At 42.7% G+C, this 13,864-nt stretch overlaps 1 protein-coding gene across 1 annotated transcript in view; it reads left to right on the forward strand.

Moving 5' to 3' along the window:
- The window catches only part of LRPPRC (leucine rich pentatricopeptide repeat containing), a 219,141-nt gene that overhangs the window by 90,849 nt on the left and 114,428 nt on the right, over positions 1-13,864 (forward strand). Inside the window, exons 16-19 of the mRNA XM_088477278.1 lie at positions 4,209-4,266; positions 6,318-6,430; positions 6,702-6,779; positions 8,903-8,941. Of these exons, the coding sequence (XP_088333404.1) occupies positions 4,209-4,266; positions 6,318-6,430; positions 6,702-6,779; positions 8,903-8,941 (288 nt within the window). The remainder of the gene's footprint in view (positions 1-4,208; positions 4,267-6,317; positions 6,431-6,701; positions 6,780-8,902; positions 8,942-13,864) is intronic.

A 13,864-nucleotide genomic window follows, 5' to 3' on the forward strand; every position in this document is an offset into this window, starting at 1 on the left:
TTATAGAGAGCGTCTTCTCTTTAATGACTTTTAGAGGGGCAGCTGTTTTAAAGTTGCACAGGTGGCATCAAGTGACTCCCAGTTATTTTTACTGACATTTCTGATTGGTATTCCTAAGGAAAGGAAGAACTTCACAGTGACATAGATCAAAATTATTCTACCTAATTCAGTGTGAAAACTTTGTCATTGCTGATCATCCATCTTTAGACGTTGTAAAGGACCTTCTAACCTTGTAGTAGGTTAGAAGGTAGATGAAGAAATAGATTATTTTGTCAATGTTCTCAGCTCAGTTGTTTGAGCTAGTAGGAAAATCTTGGCTGTGACTGGATTTTTTGTACGGCATTGATTTCCTCTATTTTATTCTCTTTCCAATGGAAATTTGGTGGTTGGCATTACGTTGATATCTTGGTGACATGTCTTTCTGAGCACTTCTGATTACAAGTGCTACTCCGCTTAAATATGGACTGAAAGTGCAAGAGCATTTTGAAGACCATCTATTTATCTGTAGGTGCAGCACTTAGACCTAAAGTGGCATTAGCATAGGTTTTGAAGGCTCTAGAAAAATGGTGTGAACTTCTTTTAGAAGGTTTGCAGTCAGACCATTCTACGTCTGAACTTGTGTCCTTGGATAATCTGAAGCCAACAGGATTTATGTTTTGGCATTAGTTGGCAGGCATTAATTGGCTCTGATCTGGGTCTGCTGTTGTATAAACTTAAAGATATCCAGAGTCTGTGTCAATGGAAGGAACATGTTTATTTGAAATGGAACTTTTATAAAATGATCTAGCCAACAACTGGTGGTAAGACTACCTTTCTCCCAGTCTTCAACCCATAACTGAAGATTAAAATTCAACCAACTCCTCCTTTAACCAATACCTGAAGTCCAAGAAATGAACCACCTCCTTCCCGAGGGTTATCGAATAGCGTCAACCAGCTTGGATTGCCCGGCCCTAAAACCTACAGGGGACTGCATGAATTGGTCCTCATCCACCCAGCTATGGCTGTGATAGAAGCCCATCTACTGTTTCTGTACTCTTCTGTATTAAGTTCATATGTAAGAAGTCTTCTCTTTCTAAGCAATACAACTTGTCAGATTTCACCTGAGGAAGTTCCAGTTAAACACCCTGAGCAGTTTGCCAAAGTCCAACCACCAGTTGGTAGTGCAGCTCATCAGATTGTAACAGGAAACGTTTCATTCTCTAAAGTCGGCGGCGGACTTCCATTTTCCTTCTTTAGTTGGATGCCCATAATGATAGATATAAGTTTTCAAGGATTGGTGGGGGGGGGGGGGGAGGGGTGTGTTTGGGAGAGAGAGTAAGCCTTCATCATTGTTTCAGTGCCTTTGGTTCAGGGTAGGTTAAGTGGATGCCAATCAATGTATTGGAACTCATGACAGTGAAGAACACTCTGAAGATGGCTCAATCAGTCCTTCAGGCCACACCTATCTATCAGACAACATCACTGCGATGGCTTATCAAGGACATTATGCATTGTGATTTTGTACCAGTGATTTCAGTGGTGGTTATTCGGGGGATGGTGAAAACTGTTGTTTTTTTTGTTTTTTTCAGAATGGTCCCTACAACAGAAAATAGTCTCTCTGCTGATAGAACGTTGAGGCCAGCCAGAGTTAGATCTTATGGCCTCCCACATAACCACAAAGTGGCCAGGTTTTGGTACTTGGATCAGTCTGCAGCTCTGGTTGTCACCATGACAATCTCCTGGTACTTCAAGCTGGCTTATTTCTGTCTCCAGTTTCCAAAGATCCTTTGGGTGTTAAAAAAAATGCCAAGGTTGGAACAGGTTCTGCTGATCCTTGTTGTTCCAGATTGGCCATTAAGAATTTGGCAGTTGGTCCCAGTTGGTGGCCTTCTTTGCAGGAAGATCCTTCTCAAGGTATGTTTTTACTCCAGGGCCTTCGGCTGCTGGCATTAATGGCACGGTTGAAGCCAGCATCTTGAAAGCTAAAGATCTTCTGAAGAATAGGTGCATACTGGAAGGAGCTAGGAATCTGGTGTCTACATGTAATTATGATAGGGTCCAGAAGACTTAAGTGTTCCATGTGGTTTCAGATAACTGTTGTGGATGTGAGTTAGCTCTGTGTACTCCATTTCACATCTGGTTTTCATGTGCAGGATAGTTCCCTACTGACAAAATGTAATTGGCTCTGCCGAAAAGATTTTGGAAAGCAAACTGCAGAGATGTCCTCACACATCATTGCTGCAATCACACCAAACTGCCCCTTTCGGCAAGCCAGGTCTCATGCGACGCACCAGGAGTCTGTGCTGATCAATTTTATATGAGCAACTCAGTCTCTGAATCTGTATACGAATGACAGGATGCAGCGACCACTGCTTTTTTCCATGCCTAGTTCCATTGTGCTTTGTATTCTGACTGTCACACACAGATATACAAGTGTTGCATGTCAAATTAATCAGTACAGTCTCCTGGTGTGTACTAGTTGCATCGCATTGCGACTAAGGGGCATTTTCTGTAAAAAAAAAAAAAAAAGACACCTCTAACACTAGCAGAATTGCACGGGACCTGGCGGCTCACTCACCCCAGGCATCTCGCGCCACATGGCGTTTGAGGCTAGATATCTAATCGCACATCTGTACCCCATGGTCCTGGGTTTTGGCTCGTCTACCATGCATGAAAGATCCTTCCTGAGACTCATGAGGTCCATGGTTACGCTTTTTAACTTACTTATTGGAGAAGACCTTCTACTCCCTCTTTGGGGGAATGGTTCTGCAGATTATATTATTTTATAAACATGGAGCCCGCACAAGGTCACTCCCAAGAATTTTTTAGCCTATGGTTATCAATGGCTTTATTTGACAGTCTCAAGCTCTTTTTAATTTTAAAACCCCAGAAGGTAAGGAATAATATGTCCCGTTCTTGTCTGACTAACCAGAAGGCTTGTTCCGCAATGTCCCTCCATTAGCTTGTGACTCCCCTTCCCTACTTCGCCTCTCACGCTTTACCTAAATTTCGAATGGTCGTCGTCAGTCATTTGTAAATTAGTCTTTATGTTGGGGTAAGTTTTAAAATGGCAACAAAGCTTCTGGTAGTTGGAATCATGTCAGTATTACAAACTTGGTTATGGAGCTTTTTATACTTTAGCCATGTATCTTATTAGAACATAAACTGACTTCTGGGCAGCACTGTTTTGGGAGGACCCTGGAACTCTGTTATTGTGTTGCTGTATTACCCCTTTCACATCGTAAAAATAACCCGGCTCGAGGTGCAGTGTGAACGCGCCACCAAAACAATTCCCAGGTCGAGTGACCCGGCATTTGAACACTGGAACAAGCCAGGTTGAAGTGTGGTGTGAGCGGGCCCTACCCGGGTTATCCAACCCGGGACTCTGCGAACACCACTGATTGGATGTTCCTGGGTCTCGCTTGATGATGTCAGCAGCCAGACACACAGTTAGCACACTGCAGACAACAGCAGAGGCAGCATTCCAGCAGTCTGAAAGGGGTTAATACCACTACTGTCATTACAGTGATGGCTAATTGGAGTGATGGAGTAGTGAACTATACACTATGCTCTCAGAAGCTGCATCATGCTCTCAGTGACTGAATAAAATAGCAGTAAAGCACAAACACTCAAGAACTCAGGGCTACACAGAGGTAATCCATCAGCCATGATTCATGCAGTGCTGTGAGCAATCCCCACTCCTCCCTTTTGTGACCTTATCTTTGTGAGCCTGAAAAAGTCAATTTTTAATGACATCCATATGATTTTACAGGGCTGACCCGGGTTCAGTGTGAACGGGGCCAACCCGGGAATAACCTGGGTCGAAGGGGCAGTATGAAAGGGGTCTGACCCGGGTCGCAGCCGGGTTGGACCCTGGTCAGAGCCGGGTTTGTGACGTGAAAGGGGTATAACTTGCATTTAAGGGTATAAAGGTATTGCAGTTTCACATTTTGCCCTCCACGAACCTTACGGCATTTATCATTTCGTGCCAGCCTTGGCCATGAGAGAGTTAACATGTTTTGTTTGCCTGAAATGTATGTCCTTTGTGTGGCATTCTGTCCCTCTGTGTTTATTTTCTTCTGTGGTAAATTACTATGATGATGCATAGAATAATAGGTCAGGAGAGATGCTTTATTATTTAGAGAATTCAATTTCGGTCACCATTTGTCTGTGTGTGTGATTCCCCTTCTCTCACTTGGCTGCAATGAATGATTATTCTGTCTTAACAGATAACAGGCCTCTTGTTCAAGGATGAGTCCGACAGCCAAGAATCTTCAGGACTAACTGGTAGCGTTTCAATTTCTATGATTGTAACTTATCCATAAATCTGTTTTCGTGTGTAATGACTCTGGGCGCCAGGGATTACAACGGTAAAAGCTGATTGCTACTTTTTCACAAAGAAATGGTAAAAAAGAAATAGTAGTATAAGTGGAGTCTTTTGATTGCCTATGCTTATTTTGAGGTCTGTTTTATGTGTTGCTGGTATACTACTATTTATGGGATTTGTAATCTATACTAATAATATACATAGATTTTTCATGACACTTTTTGACAGTTTTCAAATATTTGCTTTCTTCTTCATGATCATTAACGTTTAATTCAGTTTTCAAGTATAAAGAAATGTTTCTCCACACTGTAGTACCTGTTAATTGCCTGTGCATAGCTTATTTTCTGTTTTAAAGTAGTGGTTCCTATCCTAACAATATATTAGTATTATTATTTTTATGTTTATATGAATGTGTATACACAATTACACAGCCCCACAACAGCACAACAAATGTGTGTATGTATGTGTATATATATATATATATATATATATATATATATATATATATATGTATGTATGTATTTTTTTACAAGGTGGTCAAATTCCCCTATTCAAAGCCAGCTGTGCTGTAGCTTGATCTAACTACTAGAATGTCACCAAATTTTTTATAACCCTTTTACACCAGAGCTAAAACCCGGGTTATTGCAGGGTTAACCCGGGTAGCTCCTTGGTGTAAAAGGGGACAGGGTTGGATTCCCGGGTCGAGTGACCCGGCAATCCAACCCAGGTGTAAGTTGCAGGGTTTAACACTGGAATGACCTGTGAAACCCTGCAGTGTAAACGGCGCGATCCGGGTCATGATGACCTGGAGCGCGCTGGATGCCGGCCGATTGTCCAGCTTCAGTGGCGCTTGGAGATGACGTACTCTCCAAGAGTCCACTTCCACGCCGGAAGAGCCGGGGCACTGCAGACCCTGCTCCGGTGTGTACGGCACCGACTCAGGAAAATCCCTGTTCCAACCTCCGGGTCAGACCCGGAATTTAGGTATAAAAGCAGTATTAATTAGCAGGATTCCATGAAAAAAATAGTTTAGTGCAAAAAGTCGCCGATGGGAATATGGCACCATACAATGTGAAAATGGACAGACAAATGTGTTATCATTGGTGTAACACAATAAAGGTAATCGTTCATTGCAGTTTAGTCTTGTTGTTCATTTGCCTGTCCATTTTCATACTTTTCTCCGCAAATTCCTTCTTCCCATGTCCGACACGCAGGGAGCTCTCATGCTGCGAAGGAGTTTGCAATAGGTCATTTATGCACGCCCATGAAACTGCGCTTAAATGGTCAGACGCCCCAACCCCATTACCTTCCCTAAACGCTGACTACCTGTCACTCACTCTGCGAACGAATCATCTGTGCAAACGCAAAACAATTGCTGCATGTGCGCAGTGTGACTTAGACGCATACGCAGTGGCGATCGCTCAAACTGCGTACACATGGGCATTGCGTAAATCTCTGAATAAGGCCCTGTGCATACACACAAAAAAATAACTTGTAAAACATTCACTGCTAAATATCTTTGTACTTGAGACCACTTTTTCATTGACAAAGCTCTGAGTTTTGACACCCTTCAGTTTTAACGAAAAGTCAGAAATGCCTACGTGGTCATGTAATACGGATTGTGATAATTATAATGAATATTTGTACTTGGACACCTCAAGTACATCTATCTCACGGGATTGCAGTGTTTACATAGCATGCCTTTTTAATGTGTTTCCTTCAGTGCTGTATAGAAAAAAAATAAGGACTGAAGTAGGACTTGGTAGTACAAAGCTGTCACTGGATATGAAAATAATTTAATATTCTTTTCACTCGCCAGTTAGATATGTGCTCCCAAACCACATAATCTCTATGCCTCAGTGATCATTGTTGCTGTTGCAGCCTCTCATCAGGGTGACATCTCACACCAAAATGATTTCTTATAAATTAATCTTGATAACATGACAGTCCCAGTAATTTCACTAGAATGCTTTCTCATTTATTTATTTTTTTTCCTTATTTTTCTTCCCAGCCGCAGAATCTGTTGGCTATTTTCTCTACGTTTTGATTGACAGCATGAGTCACTCGGAGGTACAGGCCATGGAAGAGCATCTGAGACAATACTTCCATCAGCTTATGGAGATGGTACCATTTTCATTTTATTTTCCTCTTCTACATAATGCTTGTTCTGTCTGACATGTATCTATTAGATTTAAAATTGCTGCTTTTAAGTAAAACCAGACCACTTCTCAATGTCATGGCAGGAGTTAGAGACGTAAATTATGTCTGAGATAATTTCTGTTAGACAGATTTCATTTAGTCTGTGGTTTAAAACTAATATATATCTTTTTTTTTTTTTTTTTGATGATGACAAACTCTATCTTCATTGCCTCTCTTTTCTTTTTTTCTTCTGCAGGGATTAAAGATTGATGAAAAAAGGTGCAAGGGCATCATTAATTTGCTGGAGTCGTATAATGTTCCTCTGTTAATTAAGGTGTGTAATCTTCAATTTGTTTGTTTACCTTGCTAGAAAATCTATTTCAAACTGAATAAATTATGTTGTTTGTTCAGAACATATGTATGTTTTATAGCATATATATATATAATATTTTTTTTATTCATTTTGCATTTGGCTAATATCAAAACGCCTATTACACAAATGTAGAGGAGACGAGTGGGTGGAGAAAGACCTGTAACCAATCGGCATTGGAAGATTTAAAGCACAGAGGGGGAGATGTATCAAGCTATGGAGAGAGATAAAGTACCCACCGATCAGCTCCTAACTGTCATTTTGAAAAATCTCCCCCAGAGTATTTAATCTTAGCCAACTCCTGCAGGCCCGTGGATGGGTTTGAAGTGAGCGGAGGATAGGTTAATGTGTAGACAATCCAAGCAGTTAAACATTAACAAAAGTACAAAACAAGATTGTGGAATCAAATGCAATTCTGCATGAAACTACAGTATGTTCATGCATCCAGTTTATTTAATGTGCTATGGATACTTTTGAAGTAAAACAAATGTACTGTTGCACAAAGGTGTTTCTCTGACATTCTGGTACCTCAAACATTCTTGCTAACGTCAAGTTTTTGCTGCTCCTTTATGAGTAAAAAAAAATGTGTGTACTTGTCATATTAGTTATTGTGTAACTTGCTGATAGGAATGCTACAGTCAGCATTTTTGCCACCAGCTTCACAATCTATTTCAAAATGCTGCTGTTAACAAGTGTAGTTGTTGTCAGATTCAGTTTGAAAACTGAGTGGCAACCGTTGTATGCCAGCAGTAGATGTGAATCCGGTATCTTGATTCCATCATTTAACCATTAGAGTCCTACCGCTGTAGTATTTACATAGACATCTCTATTCATTCCTTCATTGGCTAGTCCAGTTCTGTTGCGCTCTAATCTAGCAATGGGCGTCCTAGACATATAGGGAAGGGATGAAGATTAAATACCGGTTGACGGGATGCCGGCGCTCACAATCCAACGATGGACTTCCGACAGTAAATTTTTGGGGTTAGGATTAAGCATTGGGGGAGGGGTAAGGCTGCTTGTAGAAAGGGTTAGGTTTAGGGGTGGGGTAGATACCTGTCGAGTGCCATGAACCCTCTCTCGTAGCGATAGTCTAATTTCTACAGTAAGTGTGTATGTATGCAAAAAAAATATATAAATATGAGATATAATATAATGCGTGTTTGTTTTTGTATTTTCCTATATGCACGTGTATGTGTATATCACATTGGTGTATAGATTAGGAGTTGCTATGAGCATTGTACGCATATATTTCATGTATTGAATTATTTTATTAAAGTTAGGAAAGGGAATACATCATGAAATATTTTTTCTGGTTTTCCCTTTATAATGCCCATTACTTAAGGAGAACAATGCAACTAAGTGACCAAAGAAACATTATCAGTCCCAAAAAATGACACTGTAAAGTTTTCTTTGGTAGAATTTAAAAGGAAAATGGCGGCGGGATAATAAATCACATGACCGCGCTTCTTGCAGTGAGTGCGTACTCAGCACAGATCCATGGCGATGAAAAGGTTACCTGCTGCTACTTTACTGTAGCTTTATGTAAGCGTTTAGTTCATTTAAAAATGAAGTTAAAAAAAGAACTTTGTGTAAGAAAACAAAATACACACTTGCCTTGTTCATGGTTAAGTTAGTGGTAGTTTCAGATGTTAGTTGTTGAAAACTTCTAGTTTTTTTTACTCTGGTGACACATTGGAGTGAAAGGGTAACGCTCCTCGTGTAAGATTGCTTACACCTTGATGATATGCATTCTCATGCATCGATTTGGTGTATAGGAAAATTTTCTCGACACCACATGCCATCATATTGGGGTGAGGGGGGGTATTACTCTTCTACGTCATTTTTAAGCATTAATAAAAAATTATAGTTGGAAACTGATTTCTTCATGGTAAGTGGGATCTGCTGTATCTCTTACACTGGTCTAATGGTTCAAGAAACTTGGCTTTCTAGTTTTATATGAGTTGATGGAAACCTACATACAGTACTTTGTTTTCCATCTTGGCACTGACCAGAATTAATTATGGTCCATGTGATTGCATACTAATTGTGATTTGGAATAATTGTAATTTTTTTTATTTCCTCTGTAGGATGTCAAGAAAATGTCGGAACCCATTGAATCTGTTGAGGTCAGTGTGTACTTGTTTAGAGCCAAACCTAGCAGTTATGTTTGATATCTCCACTAGTGTATACTTCAGGCTAAATCAACATTACTATAAATAGACATTTAGGGGGGAAATCAATTAGCTGCAGGCGTATTAGCCGCGGGACATATTAGCCGCGGGACGTATCCTGCAGCGAATTGATCGCACCGCAGGGTTAATTCAATTATGGAAACTGCATTATGATGCAGATTTCCTTGCAGCTCCTGAGGCTGCAGGATTTCCGCAGTTAAATTCAACAGCACGATCAATTAGCTGCGGGGTAAACCCCACGGCTAATTGAATTCCCTCCTTGGGTCCTTTCCTGAAGATTAATTGATTGTTAATGGATCTAAACATTTTCTCTGGCTGCAAGGCTGGGGTACACTGGACCATGGGATTGCAGGTTGGTGCTGGAGTTGCAGGTTAGGGCTGGATTTGGCACTTAAGCTGTACTGTAGCTTTAAACAAAGCTCCTCCCCTCTGCAACCCCATAATGCCAGTCTATTTTATGTGCCTCACGAGTAGGGCATGTTTAGAGGTTCTGCTTCGCAGCCCATATTGAAGCTTTAGTTATTTTACTTTTATTTTAATTTGTTTCTTTTTTGCTTTAGTTAGCTGTCTGTGCGCTGGTTGTGGCTGGGGGGAGGTACGCGGACGGCGGGAACCTCCCACAGCACTCCGAAGAATATGTTAGTCATGGCGAGCTTACTGCACAGGAAAGGTATCACAATCATACCTTATTTAGACTATCTCTTTGTGAAGGCTGATTCAGCTCCACAGCTACAGAAATACCTAGAGCGCACAATTCAGGTACTTCAGGATCACGACTGCAACCTCAATTGCATCTTGTCAGCGCCTTCAGTTCCTGGGGGTGGTCTTCGGCACCTCTCTTCAGCAAGTTTTCTTGCCGGAGTCTAGAGCACGGACCCTACAGTCCTTGATCATGACGGTGCTGTTGGTGCCTTGACCATCGATTTTGTTGTGCATGAAGTTATTGGGCATGATGGTCTCTACCTTCGAGACCATTAGGTATGCTAGATTTCACTTGCGGGAATTCCAGTGGGAGATTCTCCAATCTTGGATGGGGGTGCTCAGCGTTCCTCACCTCTCAGTTTCTTATTCTGTCTGACAGCACTCTTCAATCTCTCACTTGGTGACTGGTTTCCAATCATCTCCTACAGGGACAATCCTTCGTCACTCCGTATTGGGTCATTGACACGAGTTTCCTGAGTTGGAGACTTTATATCTTCGGCTCCATCGGAGACAGCTCTTCTAATCAACATGCTTCGAACAATCTTTCTGGCTCTCTTGGGAGCTCAGTCCGTCTTGGCCGGCCAGTGAGGATTCAGCTGGACAAAGCCACGGAGGTGACATATGTCAATCTTCAGGGAGACACGAAGAGTGTCACAGCAATGGCGAAGGCAGCCCGAATCCTTTCCTGGGCATAGACTTTTGTTCCAACTCTCTCAGTGGTGTTCATACCGGGAGTGGCAAATTGGGAAGCGCACTTTCTCAGCAGAACCAAATTTCAGCCAGGGGAGTTGTCTCTCAATCCATAGGTCTTCCAAAAATGGAGCATTCCACGTGTGGATCTCATGGCCTCTCGACACAACTTTAAAGTTCCCCAGTTTTGTGCGAGATCCAGTGACCTGCTGGCTTACGTAGTGGATGCCATGGCTGTTCCGTGGGATTTTCATCTAGCGTATCTCCTTCCACAGACCACAATGTTGCCTTGAGTATTTAAGGACATCAAGAATCAACCGGTGTCTGTAATTCTAGGGGGTCCAGACTGGCCACACAGATTATTGTACACCGACATTCTCAAAATGTCAGTAGGTCCCGGGTGGCGTCTTCCATTTCGATCAGAGCTGCTGCAACAAGGTCAGTTTCTACTGTGTTGGCTTTTTCAGTATGGTTTTTGAGACCGAGCTTACGGTCTTTCTCGGTGGTCCGTACATTGCTGCAAGCTCGGACACAGGTTTTGTCACAAAATAACCACAGGGTTTGGAAAATCTTCATCAGGGTTTCCCAACCACAGTACTCAAGGCAAACTAACAGTCCAGGTTTTAAGGATAGCCATACATGAGCACATGTGACTAAATTAGTACCTCAGTTATTTTGATTTAACCATCAATGCTTAAGCATGGATATCACTAAAACCAGGACCGTTAGTGTGCCTTTAGGACCGAGGTGGGGAATTACTGATCTACATCTTGTAGTGTGAACAGCAACAGGTCCGTACCTTCAAGATTCTCCTCTATTGTTTCTTTGCCTTCAAGCGGGTTGGAGGCTGGGCTAAACTTTGTTCTTTTTGAAAGTCTAGATTTCAGCCCTGTCTATTTATTTCCAGCGTAGGTTAGCCATTCTTCCGGCTCTTCGAACCTCTTTACTTGGCGTGGTGTGAACTCAACCACTGTTTCGTCTGCCGGTAGCTCAGTGGAATCTTAATCTGGTCCTATCCGCTCTCAAATGGGCTCTGTTTGAGCCTTTGGATTCAGCGGAGCTTCAGTTCGTTACTTCAGCTCAGCAGGTTTCCTAGCTGGGGGCTTTGGCTTGCAAGCTGCCTTTTCTCGTATTCCATGACGATAGAGCGGTTCTTCGTACGGTTCCTACTTTCCAGCCAAACGTTGTTTCAGCTTTTCGCTTAAAAAAGGAAAATGTCTTTCCTGTTTTTGCTTCTTTATTGACTTCCCGGGACCGGGATGATCTAGCTCTGCTCTGTGTCGTCAGAGCTCTTAGTATTTACTTGGACAATATTTCTTCTGTGCACAGCACAGACTCTCTGCTTGCTCTTTATAACGCACATAAATGTGGTTGACTGGCTACAAAGCAGACCATTGCGTGTTGGATCTGCTTGGTCGTGTCTTGAGCTTATTCTAGTACGAGGCGATCGGCACTGGACCGGATGTCAGCGCATTCCACAAGGCGGTGGCGAACTCCTGGGTGGCGCAACACAGGGCTTCGGCGGAACAGGTCTGTCGTGCAGATACCTGGTCCTCTGTCCACATGTTTGCTCATTTTTACAGAATTCATGTTTTTGCCTCTGGCAATGCCCACTTTAGGCGTACAGTTCTCCAGTCAGGCAGCCAGAGTGTTCCCACCCCTGGGGGCTGTTGTTGAACGTCCCATGGTCCAGTGCCCCCAGCCTTGCTGCCAGAGAAAACAAAACAAAATGCTGCCAGAGAGAAGAGGATTTTAAATTTTCAATTTACTGTTGAATCCTTTTGTCCTAAGCAGACGAGGGGACACTGCATTCCCTCCCTCATGCTCAGTCATGCAAGGTTTTGGGTCTTGCCCGTCTTTTCCTTACTGGTTTGTTTTTTGGATCTAACCGGTTCACTGGGTTACTGCTGTTCCTTATCGGACTCTTTTAAAGTAGTACTAGCATTATGGGGTTGCAGGGGGGAGGAGCTTCGTGTAAGTGCCAACTCCAGCCCCAACCTGCAATCCCATGGTTCAGTGTCCCCCAGGCTGCTTAAGAGAAAAGGATTCAGCGGCAAGTGACCAAAAATACTCTTTTCTCTGGCAACAACTGGGCAGGGAAGTGTGTTTTCTAAAACTAGTTTAGTTAAATTTTTATGCATCTTGGAGCAGTTTCGTTAGGTTGTCTATTACCAATTTGCATGATCTGTAATTTTTAATCATTGGCCAAACTAGTTATGCCCATAAGGATATCTTGCGTTTCTCCCATTCATTTTACACATCCTTTGCCACTAGACCACACTCATGTTATTGTAATGGTTAGGGAATTATCAGTAAGAGCAACAGGAGAGTAGTCATAGAGATAAGATTATGGGAAAGAGAAGTAAAAAAAGGCAACTGTAATTGATTGTAAGATATACAACTAGACTAATCCACACCATCATAGAAACTAGTACCCCTTTTTCACCAAAGTCCTGGGTCTGACCCAAGATTTGGAACACGTTTCCAACCCTGATCAGACCCGGGACAGACCCCCTTGTACATCGCAGCACCGTTCACACCGGAGCCGGGTCTGCAATATCATCTCCAGGCGCCGCTGAAGCCGGCCACACCGGAGCCTGATCTGCAGTGACCGGGCTCTTCTGGCCTTGCAGTGGACACTTGGAGATGTCATCTCCAAGCTCCCCTGAAGTCGGCCAATCATGCAGCATGTGGCACGCTCCAGGTCATCGTGACCCGGATCGCCGTTTACGCTGCAGGGTGACACGAGAACGAACCGTGGCCAAACCTGCAAGCTACACGATTTGGATCCCCCAGGTCCCTGGATCCAGGTGCATCCATTTACACTGACAAAAATCCCGGGTTGATGCGAGTTTGTGTGCATCAACTTGGGATTTTCAGGTCTGTGTAAATGGGGTATTAGTGATGGCTTATAGCAATAGTTTTTTTCAGTCTCCACGTAATAAGCTGTTTAACCAGCAAAATGTGATTTTCCTTTTATGTTTAGATTCTATTTTTAATCTATATACAGTGTGTGTGTGTGTGTGTGTGTATATGTGTGTATATATATATATATATATATATATATATATATATATATATATATATATTTCTCCTTCATCCACTAGGGGACACTGGAGTTCAAGACAGTGGGGTATAGACGGTGGTAGAGCAGAGCCTGGCACTTTAAATAATTCTGAAGTGTGACTGGCTCCTCCCCCTCTATGCCCCATCAGCCCCAGTTTTTAGAATGTGCCCGAGAGAGCCGGTCACATAGGGCTGAGCTCCAGCCCACACTTAGTATTTTTTCTTTTATTTCAACTTTATTTTAATTTCTAGCTTTCACAAAGCATTGAGGACAGGCTGACCGAGTACTGCGTCTGTCAGCCTGCTACATGGAGGCATCAGGAGACCCGCCACCACTAAAAAGAGCGTGTGTCGGAGTCCCAGGCACCCTGGCAGTAGCTCAGGGAGGACACGCCACAG

The sequence above is a fragment of the Taudactylus pleione genome, unplaced genomic scaffold (genome assembly GCF_031769625.1).
Source record: "Taudactylus pleione unplaced genomic scaffold, aTauple2 ptg000201l, whole genome shotgun sequence".
NCBI classification, from domain to species: domain Eukaryota; kingdom Metazoa; phylum Chordata; class Amphibia; order Anura; family Myobatrachidae; genus Taudactylus; species Taudactylus pleione.